We start from the raw sequence: 27,374 nt of genomic DNA on the forward strand, positions 1-27,374 counted from the left end.
AGGCAATGATTACATAATAAGACTAATGACTTGGAGACGTTAAGAAGTTGTTAGCACATCACGCATGACAGCAACACCACTGGAGCTATTAGCTAACCACAAATGATGCTCGAACAATGAGGTCGAACTCGTTGGCATAACGTAAACACATTCAAGACACAAAGCCATTAGAGAGACACGTTTGGTTTCAATGCATCCATTTCCACGAAAGCATGTGACGTTTGTCACGCCCTTCCCGTTTAAATGTGAACTTTGCTCAGTTTTCATAATGTGCTGCACATCAATAATAATAAAAATTACACGGCGTCAACAGAAACCAAAAGTGGTGCGTCGGGTGCCGCTTGGAAATGTGCAAAATTGGCCTTTCCTTGAGACTGAGTAGCAACGTGGATATGTTGAATGCTGGCACAATAGATGGAAAATATAAGAATGAGAGGAACTAACACGTGCTGTTTGTTTCTAAACTTTCTTTACGACGTGTTCATTAAAATGGTGTAAATTCCGCTTGCCAGCGAAGGCAGCACGCCCGGCCGCGCCCCTTTTCCACTCCCCCGGCCTCAGGTAACTTTGTGCGCTCGGGCTCGATTCCTACTGCGCGTCGAACCGGCCGGCCGCCACTCCTTCGGGCCAAGCGCACGGAACGGACAGCAGCCATGGCCGAGTCCCAGCTCGTGTGCATGGAGGACGGCCGAATCGGCGTCCAGGTGGCCGAGACGCGGCCGGAGTTCTACTACAGTGAAGAGCAGCGCGCCGCCGTCGAGGAGCTGCTCAAGAACGGCGACGGCGCGTTCAAAATGCGCCTCAAGGACGACAACATGAAAGATTTTTTATCCGCCAGGGAGGTGAAACAGCTCACCAATAACTTTAAACACTACGACGCGGCCGGGGAGGGGGAGGCGGGCGCGCGCTCGTCTCCGTCCTCGGACTCCGGGGTCCACTCCACCTACTGGCCGCAGATGTCCGACACCGAGGTGCCGCCGCTGGACATTGGCTGGCCCAGCTGGGGCTTCTTCAAGGGGGTGACCCGGGTGGCGATCCACACGCACCCTCCCAAGGACAACGGACCGCATATCAAGGAGGTGGTGCGCAGGCTCATCCAGGGGGCCAGCAAGGTGGGTGAGCGCGCGCGCGCGCGCGTGCATCTGCATCATCATCATCAAAACAAACGATTACTAATTGGAACGTCCCTGGAGTGCCTTATTTTGCGGATCTCGACAATGTGGTCGGCGAATGATGGTTTTGCGAGGTAAGTCAGTTCAAGTCAGGCCAGTTTTTTTTTTTTTTTGCCAGTTTGTCCCAATTCAAGTCGACTTTATTTGTAGAGCCAACCATAGCTGCATACAAAGTGCAAAAGAAACCTTGCACAATAGAAAGAAACATTATGATGTGATTATTGGCGTTTATTTACCAAATTCATTCCATTTTAATCGTGATGTGGGCCACCACGATTAAATGAACCCGATCGTCGGCAATTTTGAAAACTGAGGCTCGCTCTGCCTTCAGGCACTTTCTCAACAAGCAGTCAGCCAACCACTAGGGGGCGCACGCGTAAGTAAGGCCTCAAGTCAGTTACCGAAATGACAAGCCGAGTGGCGAGAAAATTGGAGAAGGGACTTACTTTCCTGCTTGACATTTTATTTTGCACTCAAGTGTTAAACAGTAGTGCAATCAAAATACACGTTTTCAATGAATCCTTGTAATTACTAAAGTCACCCAAATATGGTCCTCGTCCTTTCATAAGCTTTTTTTTTCTTTATCTCTGCCAAAGAGCTTTATATGTTTGCATAGGGTGGTTTTTATTTTATTTTTTTAAGCAGCTGTAGGTAAATAAAAGCCTTGAATAAGTTACCGTTGCGGACGTGCATCCTGGAGGTTTCGTGACATACTTTTTTGTTTTCTTACTAATGCTGCGTGATCAACTGGTTTCAGCCATTAATTGATCTTAATTGTTCAACAGGATTACCAAATAAAAAGGGGGGGGGGGGGGGGGGAAGTGTTTTTGGAGGTTGTTGTTTTTTTTTTTAAACAAAGCAATTGCTTGCTCCTAAGCTTTTTTTTTTTTTTTTTTTTTTTTTTTTTATATAAATCAGGAGAGGTCCCAGCCGGGCATTTCCAAAGTTTCATTTTTGAAGCTCCACGCCCGCTTGGGAAAAATTGGTCAGGTGGTTTGTTTTTATTTTGGTTTCAATTCATTTGTCACTACAGGGCAAAGCTTTTGCAACTGACGACAACAACTGTTTGGTAGTCTCCAATTTCGGGGCAGTCAAAACGCAACAAGGCCTCTTTCATTTCATGAACGTAGCCACTTCCTGTCGGCCATTTTGGAAGCGATTTATGAGCACCGCCGGCGTACGGCCTCGTATTGTCTCGCAATCGCGTGATCAATAACGGTTTTGTTGTGGTGCTCGAGGCCGCCGCAAACGCGTCCCGGCGCGCACGGCAAATATTTGAGCAGGCAACGGAGAAAAGCCACACCGGCTCAGACTTGTCAAGACGCCGCTGAGGTGGAAAAGGGCAAAAATGCTAAGGGGAAGTTGCAGGAAAGAAATCTGAATCAGCGGACTCGATTGCCTGCCCGACTGGTTTCGTCTTGAAATTCCCCGAAAGCAAAGCCGTGTTGACGATTTGCGCTGTACGTGTTGAAAAAGTCCAGGCGCTCATCGAGGGCCAAAAGCGATGAGTCGGCACTCGGAACTCCATATTCATTTGTCTTTAAAGGAAGAATAGGATCCATTTTAGCATTTGCGAGTACGTTCGAATGTTGTTGAAAATACATTTGAACGTACATAGTTTGCCACTTCCAGGGTTCCGTTGCTTTTGCGTCTCCTTTTTTCTTTCTTTTGGGAAAGACTGCTTCACAATCCAGCCGGACGCCCAGAGGCTCTTTTTTTTTTGTGTGTGCGGGCATACCTAATGTAATGGCCGCTTTGAGCCTTCTCTTGGAGGAAAGCCAAGCTGTCAGCGACAAGTTCAATGCAAGAGCAACGCTCGTAACTCCTCTGGGGAGGGAGGGGGGCATCTTGCTCCACTTCAAATTCTAGAAGAGTGCTCGGAAAGGAGAAGCCGAAAAGTTTCCACCATTCATTATGTTGCGCAATGAAGGCGGGCAGTGAAGGGGGGGGGGGGGGGGTGAGTCAGTGGTTCACTTGTGTGGCCTGCTGAATACAACTAACTCATTCAAATTCAGTCATCAGAAGTAAATGATGAGGGGAGGGGGGAGGGCAGTCATAAGTCATGACATCCATTTTCCCAGCCTTCACCGTCACCCACGTCTCGGCCTTGGCTGAAGAGTTTGCGTTGTGCCCCCCCTTGTCCTGGTAGGTGATCGCCATCGTGATGGACCTGCTCACCGACCTGCAGATCCTGCAGGACCTGATGGATGCCGCCTGGCGCCGCTCGGTGCCCGTCTACATCCTGCTGGACCAACACGGCATGCCGCACTTCCTGGACATGTGCTCTCGGCTGCAGATCGGCGCCCAGCACCTGCGGGTAAGACCCTTCGTGCTAAGCCCTTGCCGCTTCTTGCTTTGGTCCGGATGCAAAAGGTGGACTTGACTGGAAGAGGTTCTGAATTTGCATACATTTACCTCGAGCGGACACCTGCCGCTCTTTTCTTTTGCTTGGAGTCATTTCCTGGTACGGCTCACCGCAAAAAATGCGGAACGCCGAGCCAAGCGCAGGCTGACATTTGAAGCTCTTGAAACGGCTGACGTGTTGCAACTTCTGGTAAAAATGTTTGTCATCCCAAACTGCGTGTGAATTGCAGAACATTCGCGCCCGGACCCTCTCCGGGGTGGGCTTCAACTTGTCCTTCGGTAGACTGCCCGGCTCCTTGTGCTCCAAGTACATGCTGGTCGACGGAGACAAAGTGGTCTTTGGATCCTACAGGTGAGAAACTCCAACGTCCCCAGGAAATCATCTCCCATTGGTCCATGTGACGATTTACCATTTGCCTTCTACCTAGCAACAAGTTCTACATTTGATTTTTTAAAGCCAGCGTCCGAAGCCAGATTCGCTATGCAATATGAAATGTGATGGTGGAAAATAAAATCATCCCCCTCAAAATTGTTCACTAAGCTAAACGACCAAGCTAATTCAAGCCAGAACAAAGGTGAAAGTTCAAACAAACAAGTGAGAGCTGCGCTTTGAGCCAGCCCGCTTGCCTTTCACTGCGCCGCCACACCCAGCAAGCAAACCTGCCTCAAGACTCGAAGTTCTTGTTTTGAAAACCTTAAGTGCTTCGCTTCAGAGCGTCATTAGCGTCCTTCCATTGACGCCAGCGAATGACAACACGTGTCGGTTCCGCCTCGGCTGTCAAAGTGTCAGCCGGGCCTCCAACTCATTCAACTCAAGAAGCTGTAAAGGCCTCGCGCGCAACGCTAAACCCGTCCAAATAGTTGGGAAAAAGCAGCGCACACAGAAGATCGACATGCAAAGTGAACATTCACATTCCTCGGCATTTTCACCGTATCAATACTTGCATAAACCGCAATCATTTCAAGCCGCATTTTATTGACCAAGTGGTTCGGATGATGACTGAATCAAAGTTCAAACGCAACGTAAACCTCAACAAGTTGAAATACTTAAGTGAATGAACAGTTGCCGCTTTACGACCAACTATATTTATTTTATATCATTTCGTGGTTATTTCACATTCATGTTGGGTCTCGACGTTAAGATTAACGTCGCAAAAGTCAAGGCATTGTCTTTGCCCACATGAACGATGAACTCCAGTGACAAAAGGATGAAAACATTTACACTGCAGCGACATTCCAACAATGTACACGCGTACCTTGCCACTGATCGTGTGAAGACAGTTTGCTCGGAAGGAATTTAAAAAAAAAAAAAAAGAAAAAAATTAAAAAAGATCACTCACCATTTGGTGGCGGGCGGTCGGGCGGCTGGCGTCTTCGTGCCAGCCGGCCGGCGTCTTCTCGCCGAATTCCGAGTCCAGCGTTAAGAAAGTGGCAGGCACCATGTTGGTGGCGTTGTCCAAAAATAAAGTCATTTTCAGCGAGTAGTGTTGTGTATTCTTCGAAAGACGAAAGTGGCGACGAAGCCGACATTGGTCGAGGCCAAGAAAGAAAGGCGCCAGGTGTCCTCGGCTGTCAAATTAACCGCCGACCGGAAGTTTCGCAAGGGTCATCTTTTATTTCCGGTGTCAGCCAAAAATATTTGGATGCTTTATGCTGTTGTTGAAGTGTGCCAGCAACACAGTCATTTTATTTAATAAATAAATAAATGAATGAATAAATAAATAAATAAATATGTACGAACGAAAGGAAAAATTAAACCATAAAAGGAAAAATTAAACCATATTTTAGGGACAAAATGTCCCCATTTCGGGGCATTCCGGAGCCATGACAGTGATTCATTTGATTATTGTTTCAAAATCGTTCAGCCCTAACGTCATGTCATGATGTTACACTGACAAGTCTTTCCCACGCGACAGTTACTCGTGGTCCTCGTCACGCATGGACCGCAACACCATCACGGTGATGACGGGCCAGGTGGTGGAGTTCTTCGACCAGGACTTCCGCGAGCTCTACGCCGTGTCAGAGAAGCTGGACCTCTTCCGCGAGTTCCACGTGAGCCCGCCGGCCAACACGAGCGCCAGCGTGCGCTCCAAAGCGGGCCCCAAGCGGCCCCCGCTTCCCGCCACCACCTCCCGCTTCCAAGTCAGCCTCGGCGACCCCCGTAAAGTCAATAACATCGAGGTGCCCGCTCACAAGTACTACAACCCCAAGTACTTTCTCATGTTCCCGGACACCCCGCAGCCGCCGAGGTCCCTGCAGGGGCCCACCAGACCGTCCGAGCTCTTGCGGCTTACCGTGCCCCAGGACCAGATCACCAGCAGCGAGAAGCTGGACCGCCTCAGCCCGCTCCCGTCGGAACCGGTGGAGTTCCTCAGGAAACCCAACGGCGTCCCGCAGGAGAAGAAGAGACTGACGCTGAAGCAGAGGTTCACCAAGAGATTGTCGTCCAGCAAGCTGTCCCTCAACAGCGGGAGGGCCAGCCCCGCCCCCGCCGAGTCCACGGGACACCTGGGGAGCCAGGACCCCCTGGAGGTCAAGGGCAAGCCATCCACCAACAAGCTCAAGCTCCTCAAGAGGCCGTCCACGCTCGGGCCCAGGACCGACTCGGTGCAGACGTTAGACACCACGCAAGACAACACCAGTGAGTGATGTGGTACGGTGGATGGAAAAAGTCCGCTGGAAACTTTCTGAATCTTTTTTTTTTTTTTTTTTTGCTGTTTGTTCCGCAGGCCTGAGGAGTCAACGCCGACCTAAGCAAGTGTGCAAAGTGTCCTGAGGTAGACAAGCAGATTGTTTTTCCTCAAGTATATTGCAAACGGTTTACAAGCACTCAATTCACTTTTGTTAGCGGGCCTCAGACGTCCTGCCGCTCGCTGGAAGTGGCGTGCTAGCTCAAGGGCTGACCAATCAAGCCGGCTAAAAAAAAGCCGCACAAAAAAAAAAGCCCAGTGCCTTCTTTATTGATGCCCAAAAATAAAATCACTTTTTATCATTTAATTTTTGTTCATAATGCCGATTCCTTGAGGTCATGTTAAGTAATGAGGTGCCATTTGCACAAAGGTTGGACCCACTTCCATGTTGCAGGTACTAAATCAGTTGAAATAAAATGTTGCAGTTCAGATCAAAACAATTACTTTTCTTTTGTTTTGACCATTATTTTAGCAAAAGAAAAAACGCGACAAGAAACAGTCTTGTCTTTTGAATTGTTTTTTTTTTCTGGCCGCTTGAGGGCAGCAAAGAACACTTGTAAAACGATTCACTTTTATATTAGGAACAATGCTCAATATGTAACACATACTTTTATACAAAGAGCCATTTTCAGGCATTAATCATGAAATGATTCAACGTGACAAACCCAACAAAATCTTATATATATTTACAAGTATTTCTTAAGCGGAAGTCGACTCCCCGGCAAGAGGAAGTGATGAATGGTTCAATCCTGAAAGAGGTGCACCCTCATTTGTCAGCAAACTTCCCCAAAAGACACATTCCTATTTTGGCGGCGTGCCACGCTTTTTGAGCCTGATCAAATCTTTGGGCTTCATTTCTCCGTCGGATGGCGCCACTCCACTTAAGGCGGGCCGGCGGGCGGGCGGGCGGCCGACTGTGTTCAACAACTTGGGTGGAAGGCCAGCCCAGGCCGGGCACGGTGCTGTCGGCACCCGCTTCCGTCAAGAGGAAACGATTTAGATCCAAAATGTCCGCCGGTGCGTGAGTTCTGTTGACCGGTGTCTGGTTCAGTCCTGATGGTTCTGCTTGATTAGTTTCTTCTTGCGCTGGGACACCAGGTCGTAGAAAGGGTCCCTGGTGATGCTCGCCCTTTTCAAAATCAACACAAAGACGGACCGCCAATGAGCTTTGTTCTGTTGGTACTACGAGAATATTGTTTGATTTGCTGATCGCAAGATGGACTATTTTTCAAAAGCCATCAAAAATCTTGTTTAAAAAATGATAAGAAGAAAATGTCAAAAATCATATCAATACAATAAAAATAATTAAACAAAGAAAATCTGCTACGTGCGGGCGTGGGGTACCTGATGGCGTGGATCCAGGAGTCTCTCTCGCCGGCGCTGGCAGCGCAGATGGCGTACGATTGGTGTTTGCCCTCCACCACGCGGCCGTCCGTCTCCGTCTTGCACGCTTTGATCTTCTGACCTCGACTGTTGGGGTTGTACAGCTCCAGGCAGTACTGGACGGCAAATTTCAATCCAAATTCAAAATATAAATCATACATACGGACAAAAGATAGAACGCTCACAGGTTTGCGGGGAAAGGGGACGTCCCGGACGCACAGGTTCTCCAGAGGGATGATGCCTCGAGGCTCTTTGTCCTGCTGGCAAAAGTCAACCATCAGGAGTGGCCAATGTGAAGAGATAAAAGTCGACACACCCCTCTTATAGCCAGAGGGAGGATGCGAGTCGGACATTATGGTGGAAAATTCATCTTGGTCTCATTTCAACAGGGGTGTGTAGACTTTTGATACACAGAGACAGAGACAGAGAGCGGGAGGCCTTACGGTGGTGAACTCAAAGTAGTAGAGGCAGTTGTCGGTGAGGATGAACCATCGCCTCTTCCACGTCTTCACTCGACCGCCTTCGGCCCCCAAAAGAAGAAAAAAAATGGTCATGAAAAAGGCCAAAGAAGGAAAGAAGAGAGCGCACATTTACCCAGCTTGAGGAGCCATCCTTCTCTGTCGGGGTTGAAGAACGTGTGCGTCAGGTCGTTGCCGTCGTCCTCGGGAATCTTGAAGGGCTCCTTGCGGATGCTCTCGTAAAGTTTCTATGAGGGGGAAACATTTTTTTTTTTATTGACACCGCCGCAAAAAGAAGGACGGAGCGGCGCTTTTTACCGTGAGCAGCTCGACGGGGAGGTCGCGGCCGTTGTTGATGCCTTTGTTCATGCAAACGAATCGCTCCAGCGTGGTCTTGTCCTTCACGTTGGGGTTGTGCAAGCTGGTGTTCAGCATGATGATGGCGAACGACAGGATGTAGCACGTGTCTGTGGGGGACGCACGCGCACAGGAGGTGACATCACGGAAGAGGCCCAGACCAGCAGAAGTATGGGTCAAGGTTCTGGTTCCGGTCCTGAAGCGAAACTTACCGGTGGACTGGAAGACGTTTGCGTTGCATTGGCAGTATCGCGCGGCAAACGCCTCCATCATGCGGTCGATCTTCTGGGCCTCGCCGGGTAGACGGAAACTCCACAGGAACTGTCTGCCGGCCGGGTGCAATGAAATGTGATGGACGTCATTCGTACGATGTCATAAGATGACATCAGAGCATGTGGACACCGACCTCAGCGCCTGGACCAAGTTGAGGTCGGAGAACTCGTGAAGTTCCACAAAGGCCTTCAAGGTTTGCAGGTGGAGCTCGTCCCTGATGAAAAAGAACAACAATTCATGGTCCTTGGCTGAATGTTCCAAAAAGTCTCCGCCGAGCAAAAATTTTGGAGATGGACGCACGCGGTCGTTCACCTTTCTCCCAGGAACTCTCCGATGGCCGTCTTGTTGAGGCCCTCCTCCTTGTAGAGGAAGTCGGCGATGCGTGCAGCGCTCTTCTCCAATAACTTGTTCTCCACCAGGTAATGGATACCCTGAACCACACACACAAGCGATGACAAATCAAGGTCAATCCAGATCTGATCCAGATCTGCTCCAAATGGCACATTGAGCCGCAATGTAAACGCAACACGCTCTGCTTTTGCATGTTAAAGATAAAAGCAGTGCGCTATGCTCAAAAGGGAGTCTGCATGGAAAAAAGTTCCGTTTTGTCCCTCTCGTCCTTTCACATCTTCAAATGTTGCATTGAGGTCCACGTTTGCAGTACACAAATAACTGCTGCGATGTGTCGAGTGCGGCGGAAACAGCGCAGGCGGCGTCGACACGCTAAACAGGAAGCGGTCGCTTCTCCGAGACGGCTCGGGCAAGCAAAGGCGGCAAAAAAGCGCTTGAACTTTTTGCCGCCGCTCACCTTCTTAGGGTCCATGTTGAATTTTTTCTTCCCGTTAGAGAATTGTTTCCTTCCCATGCTTTTGCTGCAAGAAAACACAAAACACTTTTTGACGACAAGTCACCAAACTTTGCAACGGCCAAAATACCAGCTTGGTTTAGAAATTTGGACTTGCCTGGCTGCAATTGAACCAAATGCCGAGGATCTGTTTTGTCCCAAAAATAGCCACTTCTGACCAAAATGGTGGATTGACTTTGTTTTGCCAGGCATGGCTTTGTGAGACTTCATTATGTTTTATTTTATTTTGAGACTTCTTTGTGCGGGTCTACCATACGTCAGATTGCAAAGTAAAAGTTTCCAAAATATGCTCGGCCATTTTTTGCCCACGTTAGACCGGCCTACCTTTCCTCGGTCTCGGCCAATTCGAAATTGAGAATCTCGGCCATGACGCTGTCAATCTCATCCTTGAGTTTCTGCACACACACACACAGCAAGAAAAGTCTCCATAAAATGTCCAAGATGTCTTTTGTCATGATCAAAGATGGTACCTGGATGTCATCCAGAAGTCCTTTCTTGTGCATCTTGATGTTCTCCAACTCCAACATTTCGGCCGTTGTGAAACCCGACAGAACTGCAACAGCCCAGATGAAATCAAATCATCCAAAATATCAAATATATGACAAAAACAAAAATCTGGCTCATTCTGGAACAAAAGTGGCCTTCTACGGACGGAGGTGTGATCACGTGACCGACACAGCGCCCCCTTTTGGCGTATGCTCGCTTCTTGTGAATGACACACGGTAGCCAAACGCCCTTCCTGTGTGCTGCTTGTGCAACACACGCACACACGCACACGCACACACGCACGCACGCACGAGGAGAAAGAAGAAGCAGCGTTTAAATAGTCGCCATATGGAGGAAATGAGAGCACGCTTGACTTTGTAGAGACACCTTCCCATTGAGGAGCATTAGAAAGCATCTCTAAAGATTTGCAATGACTATTGGCTCGCTTTGAAAGGAGGTTTGCATGTTTATATATTTGTGTCTCGGTTCACGTTTTAGGGGAAATTGAAAGGAACCGTAGGTTAAATTTGCCGCTCTCTGGTTTAAAAGGACTATTCTTGAAACACTTTGTATCACATTTATATGACTAGAATTCATATATTGTATCTCAACATACACTTGTATTATATTTTTTTCATTCTAAAATTAAAATGTCATTTTAAACGAAACAGCTATCAACAAACATTTTTAAATACATTTATTCAATGGAGTTATGTATAAATTCAAAACTTTGAAGTAAAAAGAAGGAAAGAAAATGAAAATTCAGAAAATTTTAAAAGGCAACCCAAAATGTCAAAGGCAAGGGAAAAAACAAACAAACAGGAAACAAATATTTAAAAAATAAAATAAAATTCATCTTACCCATGTGGCTGTCAGTCATGAGCTCCACCAAAATAAAAAACGCAGAGTGAGCTGGTGTGGGTGCTGCTTCAGCACAAAGCGTCCAAAGTGACACTTGAATGACAGACACATTCACCCCCCCACCCCGACCCCCAGAAAAAAACCAGGAAGTCACCCTTTCAAAATAAAACCACTGAATGGACATCAGGAAGGAACATGATGTACTGACATTTTTTTAATCAATCATATGATGTCATGTTCCAGCAGTGATGTCTGGAACTTCCTTTTCTTGTCCAAACACATACAAAACAAAACAAAAAAAAAAAAAAAAAAATATATATATATATATATATATATATATATATATATATATATATATATATATATATACACACTATATATATATATAGACGTGTGTGTGTGTGTGTGTGTGTTACTGTGCATGCATATATATATATATATATATATATATATATATATATATATATATATATATATATATATATATATATATATATATATATATATATATACATACACACACACACACACACACACACACACACATATACATATATACATACGTATATACAGGAAGCTGAAAACAAGCGACTGTGACACCTCAACCGCATGCACAGCACACACCCAAAGTGAGAAGTGCGCATGTGTGTGGTGTGTGTGTGTGTGTGTGTGTGTGTTGCACGTGTGTGTTACAGCTTCCTGTGTTGTCACACGGTATCTCGTCTTTGTGTGTGTGTGTGTGTGTGCGTGTGTGTGTTGAGTGTGAAGAGGCGCAGCATGCAGGCCATCAAGTGTGTGGTGGTCGGAGACGGGTACGACTTTTTTTATTCATTTATCACGCTTTTATTCAACTTGATCAATCAATCTATTGTTTTTATTGGCATGATTGTTTGGACACTGGCAAAAAGTCTTGCAGCGCGCGTGAGGCCATTACGTGTCGACGATGAGTCGATTTACACGAGAAGAGTATGACTCGAGCACGAGGGCGCATAGTGTCGGCGGGCCGCTTTGTTGCCGGCGGAGGAGAGAATGTTCTGATTTGTGTGTCCGAGCGTGAGAGATAACTTTGGGCAAGTTCCTTTTCTGTCCACAAAGTGGGCTTCGCAAGCAAACATCTCTCGCACGGTCGGTGGTGCGCCCGTCGGCTCAGAAAATGGACCGAGAGGTCCCCGGAGACACAAAACGTCCGCGACTCCACGCCTTTATTCTGGCTGACCCACCTGTTGAGAGACGAGCTGAGAGAGCATGTGACTGTCTGTCTCACTAACTAACGAACTAACGAACTAACTAACTAACTAACTAACTAACTAACTAACTAACTAACTAACTAACTAACTAACTAACTAACTGGCCAACTAAGCAACTCACTCACTCACTCACTCACTCACTCACTCACTCACTCACTCACTCACTCACTCACTCACTCACTCACTCACGCCAAGCAACTTGCTAACTCCCTCGCTAGCACCCCCCCCCCTTTCCTCCAACCCAATTGAGCAAACTAACGAAAAGCCTTCATACTAACAAAAACCGAGTGACTTCTGCAAAACACATTTTGCGTCCATCCGACGAGAGTGTTTGGATGATTCTGTTGACATCATCAACGTGCATTGAGCGCTAATTTGCCATTTGCTTGTGTGTGTACAAACGGAACGTCATTCTTGCATCCTGTGCGGTTGTTTGAAAAGAAAAAAAAAAGAAGAAGAAAACTGGAGCTTGTGTGTCAGGTGTGACGCCAACGCATCCATCTTGTCACTTCCTGTTTTCAAACACTTCACTTCCTCTTTGCACGCACTCTTCATTTGACTTTTTTCAGCGTGTGTGTTTTCCAGGGCGGTGGGCAAAACATGTCTGCTCATCAGCTACACAACCAATGCCTTCCCGGGGGAATACATCCCCACTGTGTGAGTGTCCACACACACACACACACACACACACACATGCACGCACACACCACGTCATGAGAAGGTCCAACTGGTTTTTTTTCGTTGACTTTGAGCTTCGACAACTACTCGGCCAACGTGATGGTGGACAGCAAGCCGGTCAACTTGGGCCTGTGGGACACAGCGGGCCAGGAGGACTATGACAGACTCCGGCCGTTGTCCTACCCGCAGACGGTACGCGCGCGCGCACACGCACACACACACACACACACACACACACACACGCACACGCACGCACACGCACACACACACACACTCTCAACTCCTGGACACACAAGCTCAGGGTCACATGTGTGCGTGTGCACAGGACGTGTTTCTGATTTGCTTCTCCCTGGTGAGTCCGGCTTCGCACGAGAACGTCCGAGCTAAGGTACGTGCTACGTATGGACGACAACAATCCGATCCTAAAATCCGACCTCCAAACGCTAATCCGGGATTTCAATTTGAATTTGAACCCACTGCCTGTCTTGATTTAAAACCCGACTTCAAAAGCCTAAATGGCATACCTGGAACGTTTAGCGAGGTCCCGTGTCGCCGTGGTAACGATGCTGCGTTTACACACCAGTGGTACCCGGAGGTACGCCACCATTGCCCATCCACGCCCATCATACTGGTGGGCACCAAGCTGGACCTGCGGGACGAAAAGGACACGGTGGATAAGCTCAAGGACAAGAAACTGGCGCCCATCACGTACCCGCAAGGTCTGGCGCTGGCCAAGGAGATCGGTGAGGACCCGAGCCGTGGCTGCGGCGCCCCCAGCTTTGCTAAGCGTTTTTTTTTTTTTTTTTTTTTGTGGCGCAGACGCCATCAAGTACCTGGAGTGCTCGGCGCTGACTCAGCGAGGTCTGAAGACCGTATTCGACGAGGCCATCCGAGCCGTTCTTTGTCCTCAGCCCGCTAAAGTCAAGAAGAAGCCCTGCGTGCTCATCTGACCTCAGGTGACCTTTGACTTGAAAATTAGGAACACAACAGCAGTATCATGAAATAGCACTTCTTGTCTTTTTTTCCAATTGTTTGTTTTCCTTCACATCTTAGCCAGAAAAGTGTCAAATATATTTTTTGTTCTCCATCATGAAATCCTTCATTTTTCCAATCAGAAGATTAGCGCAAGCAGGTATCGATACCAGGTATCAATACCGATTGTAGTTCAAGGTATCAGGATGCCGATACCGGCCACGGATATTTAAAAATGATTAAAAACTGACATTGAATCAGAAAGACAAAAGGTTTTGTGCACCATTATGTATCAAAAGGAGTCGTGGTATCGGTACTCTTGGCATCAGAGTGCATGTAAAGCCTTTTTTTTTGTTTTTAGGCCCCAAACTACGGTGCTGACCGATCGACCGACCGACCGACCGACCGACCGAGCGACCGACCGACCGACCGACCGACGGCCTTCCTCAAGAACGTCGAACGCTTGAACGCACGCGAGAAATGCCAGCAAAGTGGACGGACATGAAGCTAAGCTGCGTCAAAGCTGATGCTCACGCAAATGTATGACAAAATAAAAGCTTCTTGCTGTCATTTCAAAAAGAAAAGTCAAGGCCCGCAAGCCCCTCATTCATCTCCATTTGACCTGTGCGTGTGTGTGTGTGCGTGTGTGTGTCTCCGTGGAAGAAAGTTACAACTTGAAAGTGTACGTCATCAAATTTCTGGTCACATGACCTTTAACTAAGAAAATTCCTAAAAAAATGTTTTTTTTTTCTGGAAAATGACTCAAAAAAGAAAGCAGATGAAGAAAATAGCAATTTTTTCCCTCCCAAATTATCGAGTGCCTTTTTTTTTTGCTGGACTTTGGCTCGCTTTGCGTTTGACCGTTTGCCATTGAGAACGCGTGCCAATTTGGGATCTATAGCGGCGCCTTGATCGATACGCTCTTCGCGTGTCATCAAAAAAAAAAAAAAAAAAAAGGGAGTTTGGGAGGGAGCAGCTGAGCGGATGGAGCATGCTTGCCTCTGGAGGCTGGCTGTCTGGCTGTGTGGCTGGCTGGCTGTCTGGCTGTCTGTCTGGCTGGCTGCATCTTCACGCCTGCTCCGTCATTTTGGACAGGGACTCGCAATCGGAACAGGTGAGTCTTTTGGATTTCCTGGTAAACACTTTTTGAAGTATCATTAGGAAAAAAACATGATGGATTTTGGGGTGACAAAATGTTTCAACTGGAGCAGGAATTTGATTCTTCACACATGGAGAGCCTTTTTTGTTTTGAATTTAAATTGTTCATTTGCAATTTTTGTGCTAAGTACGAAAGCATTATGAAGGATGTATTTAAACAGTATTAATAGTCGAATTAATATTCTATAATATTCTATATCTGCATTCTTGTATTTATCAGATTATTGGATTTATTTTGGTCTGAATGCATTCCGTATGCATACAAGTGATTTGTTTAGAATCATTTTGAATGTCACATCATTTCATGAGTCACGTATTGCATTGACTTTTTGTTTTTATGGATCATTGTACCTTTGTATTGTTTCTATTGCATTGTTATTGTCTTTATTAGTAAGTGCATAATGAATCATTTTTCAAATTCTGCTGTCATCCATTTTGAGGATTTATGTTTCGTCTCAGGTGTTGCTTTAAAGGAGCAAAAATGCATTTTGTTCAACTATTTTTACATATGATATGTTTATCATTAATATTATATTATGATTGACAATGTCTGGCTGGCGTCTGTGTTACCGTGAAAGCGTTCAATCACGCACTGTCACTCGTCCATGACAGGACAGCGATTGACTATTTTGGGCGAATTTACGATCTCATCAATTTAAGGCCATCTGAGAGAACGGAGCAATTTCCCCAGCGTACACGAGCAAATCGATTCAAATCGACCTTGTCGTCGATGAATCGACTTCTGCTCGAGCCACGTTAGCGCTACTTGATGCCCAATGGCCGTGCGTCACGTTGTCATTGTGTTGCTTGTCACCCAATCGCATAGATCAATGCGGCCCCGTGTCGTTAATTAGCGCTGGGCTTGATCTGGGAAAGCACCTAGCAAGCATTATGGTGCCATTTTTTTTTTTTTTCTTGACCCATGTGTGGTAAGTTCTCGCTTCCGTAGTTTTCCCTTGGCGCCAAATTACATCAAGGTTGACAAGATGCAGGCCAAATTGTCAGAGTTTTTTTTTTCTTTCGCGTTTTAGATAGAGAGTTTTCATGGGAAGGTCAGTTGTTTGAGAGTTGTACTCTCCTTTTTTTTGTTTTCTTCTTCCACATGCACTGGCGTCCAGTTGGTCAGGGTTTACGGCGGTTGTTTACCCTCCCTACGCGGGAACATTTTATCCCCAGCCGAGCGGCGCCAATTATTGGCCATTACAAGCAAAGGCCGCGGGTGTGCTTGCGCGCCGCGTAGTGACCATTAGCCAGCCATGTTTTGGTTTTGATGGCGTCGGAGCGCCAAGATAATGAGCGACTTACCATTCAGCTGGCCTCCGTCCGCTTCATCTATTGAGTGGAAACATCTGTCAGGCCATTTAAAGGACGACAACACCGTTGTTTGCCTTGTTTGACGGGTTATGCATTTGACCCAAAAAAAAAAAAAAATTGGGCAACTCTAGCGGTAGGTTACTCATATGACGCAACTTTATGGAAAATAAAAACATCACCTGCGAGCGGCTGGCGACCAACTCAGGGTGTCGTCCGCCTTTCGCCCGATGTCAGCCGACCGGGATTGGCGCCAACATCTCCGGCGAACCTGAACAGGATAAAATGGATGGATGGATGGATGGATGGATGGATGGATGGATGGATGGATGGATGGATGGATGGATGGATGGATGGATGGATGGATGGATGGATGGATGGATGGATGGATGGATGGATGGATGGATGGATGGATGGATGGATGGATGGATGGATGGATGGATGGATGGATGGATGGATGGATGGATGGATGGATGGATGGATGGATGGATGGATGGAAGTCGCAAAGCAAAGCGGCTCATTTTCTGTTTTCACCTGACGGAGCGCGCAGGTTTTCCGATTGCCAGCCGGCGGTCCCCATGGAGCTCCTTCCGATTAGCCAGGACGTCGTCCCCTCTGCCGCCTGGTGCCTTTTCAACGGCACCCACAACTTGACCGGGGAGCAAGGCGAAGAAGCGCCGCCGAGGTCAGAGGGACCCCTCCCGGGCCCGGCGGGCGTCTTGATCCCACTCATCTACGGCGTGGTGTGCGCTGTAGGCCTGGCGGGCAACACCCTGGTGATCCACGTGGTGGTCAACCACAGCCGGGGGTCGTCGGCCACCAACATCTACATCCTCAACCTGGCTGTGGCCGACGAGCTCTTCATGCTGGGCCTTCCGTTCCTGGCGGCCCAGAACGCGCTCCTCTCCTGGCCCTTCGGCTCGCTCCTCTGCCGGGTGGTGATGACGGTGGACGCCATCAACCAGTTCACCAGCATCTTCTGCCTCGCCGTCATGTCCGTGGACCGCTACCTGGCCGTGGCGCAGCCCGTGCGGGCCGGGCGCTGGCGGCGCCCCCCGGTGGCCAAGGCGGTGAGCGCGGCGCTGTGGCTGGGTTCCTTTGTGGTGGTGCTCCCGGTGGTGGCGTTCGCCGACGTGAGGCGAGGGGACGGGGACTGCGGAATCGTGTGGCCGGAGCCGGTGGAGCTTTGGAAGACCGTCTTCATCGTGTATACGTTCGCGGTGGGATTCTGCGGCCCCCTGCTGGTCATCTGCATGTGCTACCTGCTCATCGTCATCAAGGTAAGGAGTGCTTAGGCAAGCGTTGACGTGGCCGCCGTAAAAAGGAAGGGATCATTTTGGTATCGATAACGGATGGTTCGGTCCTCAGGTCCGTAGCGTGGGCAAACGCGCTCGGGCGACATCGTCGCGGCGCCGTCGTTCCGAGCGCAAGGTGACCCGCATGGTGGTGGTGGTGGTGGCCGTGTTTGTGCTGTGCTGGCTCCCCTTCTACGCCCTCAACATCGTCAACCTCTTGGTGGTTCTGCCCGGCGACCTGCGAGGCCTCTACTTCTTCGTGGTGGCCCTGTCCTACGCCAACAGCTGCGCCAACCCCATCCTCTACGCCTTCCTGTCCGACAACTTCAAGCGGGGGTTCCGCAGGGCTCTGTGCCGGGCCTCACGCCGGGTGCGTAGCCACCAAAGGGTGGACTCGGACGGGGGGCGGCGCCCCACCGAGGACTGGGGCGGCATGGTTGCGCGCGGGCCGGCGGGGAGCCGAGGGGAGGGGGCCGAGTGCGGCGAAGCGAGCCCGCAAAAGAACGGGACAGAAGGTCCGGAAGGTTCTGGGAGAGAGGGGACTCCCGAGGAGGAGGAGGAGAACGGAGGAGGACGGGAGCAGGGAGAGCCAAAGTCACAAAATGAAAAGTCGGCGCTGGAAATCAGCTGCTTGTGACTGGCGTGTCAAACTTAATGTGTTCCCTTTAGGAACTCCTCAATGATGTCAAGAGACCAAAGAGTCTTTTGTACTCCATTGGAGACCCAACTGTCACTTTCAAAGCCTTCATTTCACAACCTAACCGTGCCCTCAAAGCGTCATTTAACACCATAAGCAAAAACGTTCAACTCGACTGGATGTGCATCGGCGCCAAAGCTAAGCGCCAAAGCTAAGCGCTAAAACTAGTTCAACCTCAGTGTGGCTGCTGCTAATATAGTTATTGTTGTCTACATATAGTACATGTATGGTTAATATGTGGAAAATATCCAAGTGTTATGAGGTATTAACAAAAAAAAAAAGCTGAGACTTAAGATAATAAGAATTTAGCTTTATTGTATCCTTTATTTTTTGTGGTGCAACTAAGCGCGACATTGTGGAAATCCTATTGTGTATTTATTGGACGCTGGCATTTATTTTTTTACATTGTAAAAAAAAAAAAAATCTAGATTTGAAAACAGGTCAATTCGACTGGTTTATATCGTAATTGTTGCAGTAATTATTGTACGCTTTTGTGTTTGTAATGACTATTTTCATAGGATAGCCGCCATTTTACGCTACCATATTTATTTGTACAAAATAAAATCACAATTGCTGTTCAATGGCTCTGTGAAATCAATTGAAATGAAGGAGCGATAACGCCTCCTAGAGACCAAAATACAAACTTGACTACAGCCATTTTCTTTTTTTGGGAGGGGGTCATTAGCATACTAATCACCTGCCCGTGAGTACCGCGTCCTCATTCGGGCACGACGTCGGCGATCCACTTGAGGTAGGGCGGGTTGCCTTGGTGGATGGGCAGGCTGATGACTTCGGCCACCTCGTACGGGTGGTTCTGACTGCGAGCGGCGAGGAACAGCGCGCCCGTTAAAATGCAACAGGGCGCCCCCGATTGACGCACGACTCGAGGACTTACCGCACGTAGTCGGTGAGAGCGAGGACCTTGGAGCTTCTGGTCTTGATCATCTAAATGGGCCGAAAATGCGCGTCAAACGTCTCGACGTGCATTTCGAAAGGGCCGCTCGCTCGCTCACCAGCAGAACCTCGCTGTCCTCCTGGATGGCCCCTTGCCATTCGTACCTGGCGATATTAACGACAGCAAAGTTCGACCTGGGCCAAGAATATCCTCAGAATAATCGTGTCGGTGGTTCTCATCAAATACCACCTGAAAAAGTACTTAGCTGCTCAATAAATAATCATATTGTATTGGGACAGTAGGTAGCATTTACCAGCAGAGGGGGCCACACTTTAGAGAATAACTAAACCAAACTACGAATGACGGATCTTTGTGAAAGTATGATCAGATTGTCTGACGTTAGTTAAAGGTTGCTCCATCAATGATTCAGAGAGAAGGAAAAGTGTCATTTTGCTGTGAGCAGCATTGCGCGCGCGCGAGCGAGCGAGCGCGACACTTACACGGATGTGACGGCCGGAACAATGTTGACGCAGGCGGCCAGCTTCTGCTGCACGATGCCCCTGCGCCAGCAACGCAAAACAAACAACACACGTTCAGCAAACGGGCCATGGCCGATTGTTTGTTTTCTTTCGTTTACACTCTTCAAAGAGCACCAATAATATGTGCAATTTTATCAGCAATTATATGCATTAGACATTGAGTAGATATTTGATCCTTGTTAAAATATTAAAAAACAAAAACACATCTGATATCTATTGTAAAATATTAAAAAAAATGAAAATAACGGGCAAAAGAACGCAATTTTTTGAATAATGGAGTGCGGAACAGAATGTAAAATAAGACTGAGCAAAAATGCTTCCTGACGCAGCAGCAGCCACACCACACCACACGATGAAGATCGTGAGCAACCTGGCCAAGTCTTTGGCCACCGTGTCGTTGGGGCAGGTGACGAAGGCGGCCGAGTGCGCGCCCGACGCGTACGTCTCGGAAGCCATGGAGAAAGCCCTCGGTCCCACGCTCCTCAGCAGCTGGAACATAAACACGCTCAGCAGCACCGTCTGACCAAGGAGAGGAGAAAATGAGGTCATGAGAGCAAACACTTTTGCAGACTTACAGTGGGGGAAGGAGCAAAGAGCGCAGCCTTTTAATACGAACTTGATAGAAGATGCAGACTGTCTTCATCAATAGTCAAGTCACATTTACACGCAAGGCTTATAGACACGAACCAGAAGGCAAGCTTGCAGCGCCTCAAAGCGGCGAAGTCCAATAGGCATGCCTCAAACACGTAAGGCTGCTTGGGACAAGACACAAGCACATTGGTTAAACAAACACCACAACTAAGAACGTAACGTCCTTCTCTCGGGACTTTCAATCAAACCATCTAGCTTACACTTTTGCATTTACATAAAATAAACACATTTAAATCATGCTCAAAAAATGTCGCGTCGTAAGTTTTGCTTCAACACCTGTCACGCCTCCTTTGTCAAAACAAGCGGTTAGCGTATATTAGCCGCTCAATGGCATCTCAAGGCCTCTTTATAGGACGTATTGAAAGAGTATATAAGTGCCATAAGATAACTATAACTATAGTGTTGGTGTGTGTTTTAACGTACGTGTCAATTTACCTGCTGTTTATAGCTAGCGCCAAGCGAGCGACGACACTGCCGTAACGTCGAGAACACGAGAAGTTCTACCAGCCGACAACTGATAGTAAGAGATGACAGAATCTGTTCAAAAACATTCACTTACTAGTAATCACAATAAAGGGATTATTTAGATTGTGAACTCGTCTGTTCACTTATACTCAAAAGAAAATTTGTTTTCCAGTGCTACCTCAGCGCGCACTAAATACGTCATTATGTCGCATTCAGATGTCGTCACAGGAAGCGTCATCGTGAGCTTCCGTTGAGTGAAGAATTTACATACTGCAATAAAGTATTCAATTATAATTCTCATTTTAATTTCATATATATATATATACACATACACACATATATATATACACACACACACACACACATATATAAACACACACACACACACACACACACATATATAAACACCATACATACATAATTAAAATAAATTTTATCAACTTTTATGTGTTTGTAAGCTGTGAGCTACGATGATATCAACAATTCATGTAGCACATGATAAATAGCTGGAATTCCCAAATGGATACAAACGAATGAATCACAATTTGATTAAAAAAGTAACAATTTGATTTGAATGAATGTTCTCAACAGATGACTGCAAAAGAAAAGTCAAAAAGTCAAAGTCTGCTTTATTGTCAATTTGCCAAGACACACAGAGAGCTCAAAATGACGTTCCTTCCCACTATCCCACGGTGACAAGACATAGTACACAATATACATACAAGTAAACAACACAAAAAATAAAACTAAGAAAAAAAAAACTTTTTGAAATGGCCAGAAGAGAGGGGGCACAGTACATTCCATTTGGGTGTGTTATTCCTGCAAATGCACATCTCTTTCCGGCTACAGCCTGTTCCTAAACGGATACAGTTGTATCATTTTATTCACTATTTCAAAGTATCAAAGTATTTGTTTTTGTGATTCACTGTGACCTTGAATCTGCGGCGTTGGGGAGAAACGGGAGCGTTGCTCGCAAGGAAGGTGCGCAGATGGCCGTCACCTCCACCCAAAAACAGGGACAAAGCGAATAGTTTGTAACAAGCTGTCAAACTCCTCGGCTGCATACCAACGTGTTGATCTTGTGTTGCGCCTTGAATGTGCACCTTGCTGTCCCTGCACGGTCCCCATCTTAGAGGTTGCGGAATGCAGATGGCCGTCACCTTCCCTCTGCTATTCGTGAGAAGCTCATATATACATGCGTATATATCATTTTGTTTGTTTGTTTTCACATGCAAAAACATTACAAATGTACAACGATTAACCCATAAGCGCGATGGAGAATGTCTAAAGAAAACCTCCGAGGGCTGGCTTACGAAATGGCATTCTCCAGAACTACGAGTACATTTAAGGTCACATTTCAATGGATCGAGAAATATGCGTCCTAATACATGTCATACGGATGAACGATAAAAGAAAAAGGAATAAGAGGGATAAGGCATACAGCAATAGGGTCAAACGCACCAAAACTATAAGTCAAGAGAATAATGAATGGATCCGAGTTCATTTAGCATATCATATGGAATCAATATTTATTGTCTAAGAGAAGTGATTTCCGAGCCTTCTTAAATTGGTGAGTCCCCTCGAAATAGTTAAAGCTTTGACCCTCTGTAGCCTATGTTAGTTACATTGAGCTATTGGTGGTCTGAGGTCATTTGAGCTGCGTATGGGGTCACTATGGACCTGAGAATTGTGTCGAAATAGGTTATGACAGAAATAGGGGAAGGGTTCTCCCCAATGAGCTATGAACAAAGAGACCAATTTGAAGATGATTAACTTGAAAAACAGCGAGGAGACCTCGCTGAGTAAAAAGAGGCTGAGACGAATGTTTTGGATGTACCCAACATATGACTCTTTGAGCTCGTTTCTGCAGACGGTATATAGGCTCAAGTTTGGTCCGGTGACTACTAGCCCAAGCGATACTACAATAGTTCATATACGGATAGCTCATTGAATAGTATGGCATAGTGGCTACCTCGGAGCAGATTCGATGACGGGTTTTACGTCCGGCACCGGTACTCTTGGCCATTTTCGTGGAAATAGTCATGATATGAGATTTCCGTGTAGCATCAACATATAGTGTTGTCGGTCGGTCGGTCGGCCGGTCGGCCGGCCGGCCTGCCTGCCTGCCTTTTGGTTCACAGTACAGGTTGAAAAAAAGAAATCACGAGAGCACATAGCTTTAATGCATGTTTACTCTTTGCGATATTGTTTTTGCCCATCCTAAAAGGCTTGTCTGAAGCTTTGAAATGACGTCACACACGTCCTATTCAATTTTTCAAAGTCAGACTCCACACAGGCATGTTCAGTTTCAAGTTTTGTTTTTTCAGGGACAAAACTTAGGAGTCCTAGCTCCTTCCCTCCCTCCCGCCCTGTCTGAAAGTGCGCAAAGAGCATCATCATCATCTTTGCTGCGTGTTGGGGGCATGTCTTGGGAGGAGCTGACTGGCACACGGTTAAAGTACACGTTCAGCAAGCATCATCCATCCATCCATCCACTTACACTGTCTCGCTCGCTCGCTCGCTCGCTCAACGACGCACCGGCATCTTAATTCAAGTCCGAGTGGTTTGCTGCTTTGTTTCTGACTGAGCTGGGCCCACCGCATCCATCCCCACCATGTCGCCGTCATTCGCTGCCAGGCTCTTGATGACCCTCACGCTGAGCCAGACCTGCATTGGTGAGCAATTTTTTGATAGATATGTTATTTCAACAAGTGATTTGATCTCATCTTTCTTCATCGGATGTATTGTCTTCCACTTGGAGGTTTTGAACGTTTTCTTCTTGAATGGCACGCTCGTCAAATTGTCGGGTAAAAAAACAACCCAATTTGGGTGAAAAATTGGAAGCTCAACTTCCTGGTCGGTCCACTTTTGAACCCAGCCATTGGAAATGTGCACACATTTAAATGAGCACGATCTATGTCATGGGAAAAACTCATTTGTAAAGTTCCCTGTCCAAAAACTGCTAGAAAGTCAAGAAAGATCGCATGAAAGCCGCGTTCTGCCTTTACTGCGCAGAGAGCACACAGAGAAAAGTGTTGGGGACATTGTTAGACGACAAGCCATGCACCCCACCTTTTCTTTTCGTCTCGCAAGCCAAGTGGTTGATCATGCGTGGCCCTCATCATGTTCTCGTTGTCGTTCCAGAGCTGTTCGGGTGTCCGACCGGATGGCTGGAATACAACAAACACTGTTACTTCTTCGGAAAGGACCTGAAGACGTGGTGGGACGCTCGGGTCGAGTGTGCATTTAAGGGAGCCCACCTGACAACCATTTTGGACCGAAGAGAGCAGGTACCACGACTCGCTCAGCTGCTCGCTCGCTCGCTCACTCGCTCACCTTTCTCTCTCTTTCATTCTTGCAGGATTGGCTGCAATCTAAAAAAGGAGGTGCCAGAGCCTGGATTGGCCTGCGACGTGAGACCACTGGCAAACCGTGGCAGTGGGCCGACGGAACATCTTTCTCCTACTCGTGAGTGTCCTTCCGTTGAAAAAGTGCGACAGCTTGTGAGCCTCAGTCGGCGAATCGCTCAAAGGGTTTCTCTTGCGTACTTGTTGCTTTAAATGATGACAATTAACCCTGAGAAATACCTCATTACTCATGAGCAAGAGCTCTGAAAGACTTCTTCTCATTGTTATTTGAGAAAAAAAAATCACTGAAATAGTTAGCGCCAAAAATGTTTTCTCTTGCAGGGCATGGAATGTCGGTGAGCCAAACAACGTTGGTGGAAATGAACACTGCGTTGAAATGTTTCCCTGGGGTCATTGGAATGACGTCCCATGTCACAATCTTTTTCCCTACATCTGCAAGCGTGAGTACAGATCTTGTTTTGTAACTGTAGCGTGTCACTACACTCCAAAAAATTCGGACTTGGTGATATTTACTTTCACATTTTGACGTCGTGCTGGAAATAGTCCAAGTGGCGTGGCGTGCGTGCGTGCGTGACAGCCAGCCTGGAGAAAAAAAAAAAAAAAAAAAAGGGGCCGACTCCCAGCTTGCAGAAGATGCCGCCACCTCCTGGCCAAATGGAGAAGGGCGTCATGCTCACCTCCGTGGCACCTTCTCACAACCGCCATTGGCCCCGCGCATCAAAGCCAGTCTGGTCAAATTGATTCAATGTTGACATTGATCCACTCTCCCTTTTGAACGATTCATGATTTCATAATTGACAATGTCTATCAAGAAACGATTACTTCTGTGAAGTTTCTTTTTTTCTTTTTGCATGAACACGTTCACCATTTGATAAGTTTATTTAGTTCAAGGCATCTCTCAAAATGTGGCCACTGTTGAACGCTTTGCGGGACCCAACAGCAACATTTGAGTATCTTCTAATGTGTGCTCTCCTTTCAAATAGGTCCTGTCAGTCCCACCACCACTACAGCCAAGCCTGCCACCTGTCCTGCTCCTGTTCCCTGCCCCACTACCACGACAGCCAAGCCTGCCACCTGTCCTGCTCCTGTTCCCTGCCCCACTACCACGACAGCCAAGCCTGCCACCTGTCCTGCTCCTGTTCCCTGCCCCACTACCACGACAGCCAAGCCTGCCACCTGTCCTGCTCCTGTTCCCTGCCCCACTACCACGACAGCCAAGCCTGCCACCTGTCCTGCTCCTGTTCCCTGCCCTACTACCACGACAGCCAAGCCTGCCACCTGTCCTGCTCCTGTTCCCTGCCCTACTACCACGACAGCCAAGCCTGCCACCTGTCCTGCTCCTGTTCCCTGCCCTACTACCACGACAGCCAAGCCTGCCACCTGTCCTACTCCTGCTCCCTGCCCCATCTGTCCCGCTACCACCAAGCCTGCCACCTGTCCTGCTCCTGTTCCCTGCCCCACTACCACGACAGCCAAGCCTGCCACCTGTCCTGCTCCTGTTCCCTGCCCCACTACCACGACAGCCAAGCCTGCCACATGTCCTACTCCTGCTCCCTGCCCCATCTGTCCCACTACCACCAAGCCTGCCACCTGTCCTGCTCCTGCTCCCTGCCCCACCACCACTCCCGTCCAGCCTGTCACCAGTCCTACTCCTGCTCCCGCTCCCACTACAGCCAAGCCTGCCACCTGTCCTATTCCTGCTCCCTGCCCCACCACCACTCCTGCCAAGCCGGTCACCTGTCCTCCTCCTGCTCCCTGCCCCACGACGACGGCCAAGCCTGCCACCAGTCCTGCCGGCCCTCCTCCGACCGATGGGGAGCTCGAGATGTGCGCAATCTCCACCGATGACAAGGCGTGTTCCTCCCACAACGTGACATGCGCGTGCCTGCTCGCCATGATTGCCAACCCGGTGAGTTAACGGCTGAGCTGTCTCCAAAGTGCATTGCCTCGTTGTCGTCGTTCTTTTTTGTTCGGGTGCGCGCAGATGGGCGGATTCCAAGCCGTGCTCGACGGTCTCAGTGTGGCCCGGACCATTGTCATCAGAGGACAATCCAATCCCAAAGCAAACAAGTAAGAAACACGCGCACACGCGCACACGCACGCACACTCTCAAAGAAGGCAGCTTGCACAATGGCATTTGTGTGGCAGGCTGGTGATCAACCTGGACGGGCGCGACGGCAAGAACGTGACCGCGGCGCTGCACCTGAATATGGACTTGGAGAGCCAAACCTTCACCCTCAACTCCGGAGTGGACCGCAAGTGGAGTGACAAGCAGACCGGGGACCTGCCCCGCGGACACCCCTTCGGAGCCGGTCTCCCCTTCAAGGTGATTGAAGATGCATGACAAATGTGTGACAAATTGGCGCCGCTTGACCGCAGTCCAAAGAGTCGGAGCGCTTACTGAGCCTGCCGCCATCTTGTCACTCTTCAGATTGTCATCAAGTGCGGCGAGATGGGCACTTTCCACCTGGACTTGAACGACGAGCTCCAGCTGGACTTCGCAGGTCCTCAACTTGATATCGGGAGCATCAACTGGTTGGAGGTGTGGCAAGTGATGCTGAGCAGCGTCCAACTGATGTGATGACGCGGCCGTGTGACGCCGCTTCCTGTCGGGCAGGGCGTCAGCATGCCGACGGCAATCAGCTCCATTCTAATGTATCGGTTTCTTTTTGAGCTCGGTTGCCACCACTTGTTTCCTTTTCAAACTAGATGTGTTAAATAATCTCACGGTACAAGATTTTCACAGCAAGCGCCTGCTTGTGTGGAAAATCCAGTGCCGAGTGTCGTAAGAAGACACGTAAATTAAAAACAAAGGTTCTGATACGTTTTTTTCGGAATCCTACGTTAAATTGAAAACAAAGGTTCTGATACGTTTTTTTCGGAATCCTACATTAAATTGAAAACAAAGGTTCTGATACGTTTTTTTCGGAATCGTACGTTAAATTGAAAACAAAGGTTCTGATACGTTTTTTTCGGAATCGTACTTTAAATTGAAAACAAAGGTTCTGATACGTTTTTTTCGGAATCGTACATTAAATTGAGAACAAAGGTTCTGATGCATTTTTTTCGGAATCGTACTTTAAATTGAAAACAAAGGTTCTGATACGTTTTTTTCGGAATCGTATATAAATGTCACTTTATTCAACTGATGTACACGTGTTTGAAGCAAAATAAAGGCGTTAAAGACGT

General features: G+C 47.8%; 6 protein-coding genes and 1 long non-coding RNA gene across 16 annotated transcripts in view; 3 read left to right on the forward strand and 4 right to left on the reverse strand.

Annotated features, from left to right (window-relative positions):
* Positions 1 to 5,142, reverse strand: part of LOC125968979 (voltage-dependent T-type calcium channel subunit alpha-1I) — a 41,356-nt gene extending 36,214 nt beyond the window's left edge. Inside the window, exon 1 of the mRNA XM_049720581.1 lies at positions 4,877 to 5,142. Within this exon, the coding sequence (XP_049576538.1) occupies positions 4,877 to 5,066 (190 nt within the window). The 5' untranslated portion in view covers positions 5,067 to 5,142. The remainder of the gene's footprint in view (positions 1 to 4,876) is intronic.
* Positions 544 to 6,666, forward strand: LOC125969002 (protein FAM83F). The gene is made up of 5 exons (XM_049720640.2): positions 544 to 1,112; positions 3,322 to 3,489; positions 3,767 to 3,888; positions 5,453 to 6,177; positions 6,266 to 6,666. The coding sequence occupies exons 1-5, from the start codon at positions 654 to 656 to the stop codon at positions 6,310 to 6,312; spliced, it is 1,521 nt and encodes a 506-aa protein (XP_049576597.1). The 5' UTR covers positions 544 to 653; the 3' UTR covers positions 6,313 to 6,666.
* On the reverse strand, positions 6,477 to 13,595 carry cyth4b (cytohesin 4b). Of its 3 annotated transcripts, none has more exons than XM_049720648.2 (13): positions 13,359 to 13,595; positions 10,033 to 10,115; positions 9,887 to 9,957; positions 9,506 to 9,569; positions 9,010 to 9,128; positions 8,831 to 8,911; positions 8,637 to 8,749; positions 8,386 to 8,534; positions 8,204 to 8,315; positions 8,053 to 8,129; positions 7,795 to 7,866; positions 7,571 to 7,725; positions 6,477 to 7,355 (listed from the first exon to the last, which is right to left on the reverse strand). In XM_049720648.2, the coding sequence occupies exons 1-13, from the start codon at positions 13,537 to 13,539 to the stop codon at positions 7,274 to 7,276; spliced, it is 1,359 nt and encodes a 452-aa protein (XP_049576605.1). In that variant the 5' UTR covers positions 13,540 to 13,595; the 3' UTR covers positions 6,477 to 7,273. The 3 variants fall into 3 exon arrangements, with proteins under 3 accessions (XP_049576605.1, XP_049576606.1, XP_049576607.1); XM_049720649.2 differs by lacking the exon at positions 13,359 to 13,595 and adding an exon at positions 10,910 to 11,048; XM_049720650.2 differs by lacking the exons at positions 9,887 to 9,957; positions 10,033 to 10,115; positions 13,359 to 13,595 and adding an exon at positions 9,660 to 9,867.
* Positions 13,596 to 16,650: 3,055 nt separating this feature from the next.
* LOC125969025 (somatostatin receptor type 5) lies at positions 16,651 to 18,794 on the forward strand. The gene is made up of 2 exons (XM_049720687.2): positions 16,651 to 17,555; positions 17,644 to 18,794. Exons 1-2 carry the CDS (start codon positions 16,653 to 16,655, stop codon positions 18,205 to 18,207), a joined length of 1,467 nt encoding a protein of 488 aa, XP_049576644.2. The 5' UTR covers positions 16,651 to 16,652; the 3' UTR covers positions 18,208 to 18,794.
* Positions 18,557 to 21,043, reverse strand: LOC125969020 (protein CutA homolog). Of its 7 annotated transcripts, none has more exons than XM_049720675.2 (7): positions 20,788 to 21,043; positions 20,389 to 20,453; positions 20,072 to 20,220; positions 19,663 to 19,722; positions 19,281 to 19,326; positions 19,163 to 19,212; positions 18,557 to 19,085 (listed from the first exon to the last, which is right to left on the reverse strand). In XM_049720675.2, exons 2-7 carry the CDS (start codon positions 20,434 to 20,436, stop codon positions 18,986 to 18,988), a joined length of 453 nt encoding a protein of 150 aa, XP_049576632.1. In that variant the 5' UTR covers positions 20,437 to 20,453; positions 20,788 to 21,043; the 3' UTR covers positions 18,557 to 18,985. The 7 variants fall into 7 exon arrangements, with proteins under 7 accessions (XP_049576632.1, XP_049576633.1, XP_049576634.1 ...); XM_049720676.2 differs by having other exon boundaries at positions 20,389 to 20,456; XM_049720677.1 differs by having other exon boundaries at positions 20,318 to 20,453; positions 20,788 to 21,042.
* A 378-nt stretch (positions 21,044 to 21,421) lies between these two features.
* On the reverse strand, positions 21,422 to 23,172 carry LOC125969094 (uncharacterized). Its single transcript, XR_007481440.2, has 2 exons — positions 21,750 to 23,172; positions 21,422 to 21,673 (listed from the first exon to the last, which is right to left on the reverse strand). It is a non-coding gene; the product is annotated as an uncharacterized lncRNA (long non-coding RNA).
* Positions 23,173 to 23,285: 113 nt separating this feature from the next.
* On the forward strand, positions 23,286 to 27,374 carry LOC125969093 (uncharacterized). Of its 2 annotated transcripts, XM_068650791.1 has the most exons (9): positions 23,286 to 23,492; positions 23,962 to 24,107; positions 24,179 to 24,285; positions 24,507 to 24,625; positions 25,169 to 25,670; positions 25,776 to 26,094; positions 26,170 to 26,255; positions 26,334 to 26,511; positions 26,617 to 27,374. In XM_068650791.1, exons 1-9 carry the CDS (start codon positions 23,432 to 23,434, stop codon positions 26,764 to 26,766), a joined length of 1,668 nt encoding a protein of 555 aa, XP_068506892.1. In that variant the 5' UTR covers positions 23,286 to 23,431; the 3' UTR covers positions 26,767 to 27,374. The 2 variants fall into 2 exon arrangements, with proteins under 2 accessions (XP_068506892.1, XP_049576760.1); XM_049720803.2 differs by having other exon boundaries at positions 25,169 to 26,094.

Source organism: Syngnathus scovelli, chromosome 5 (genome assembly GCF_024217435.2).
Source record: "Syngnathus scovelli strain Florida chromosome 5, RoL_Ssco_1.2, whole genome shotgun sequence".
NCBI classification, from domain to species: Eukaryota; Metazoa; Chordata; class Actinopteri; order Syngnathiformes; family Syngnathidae; genus Syngnathus; species Syngnathus scovelli.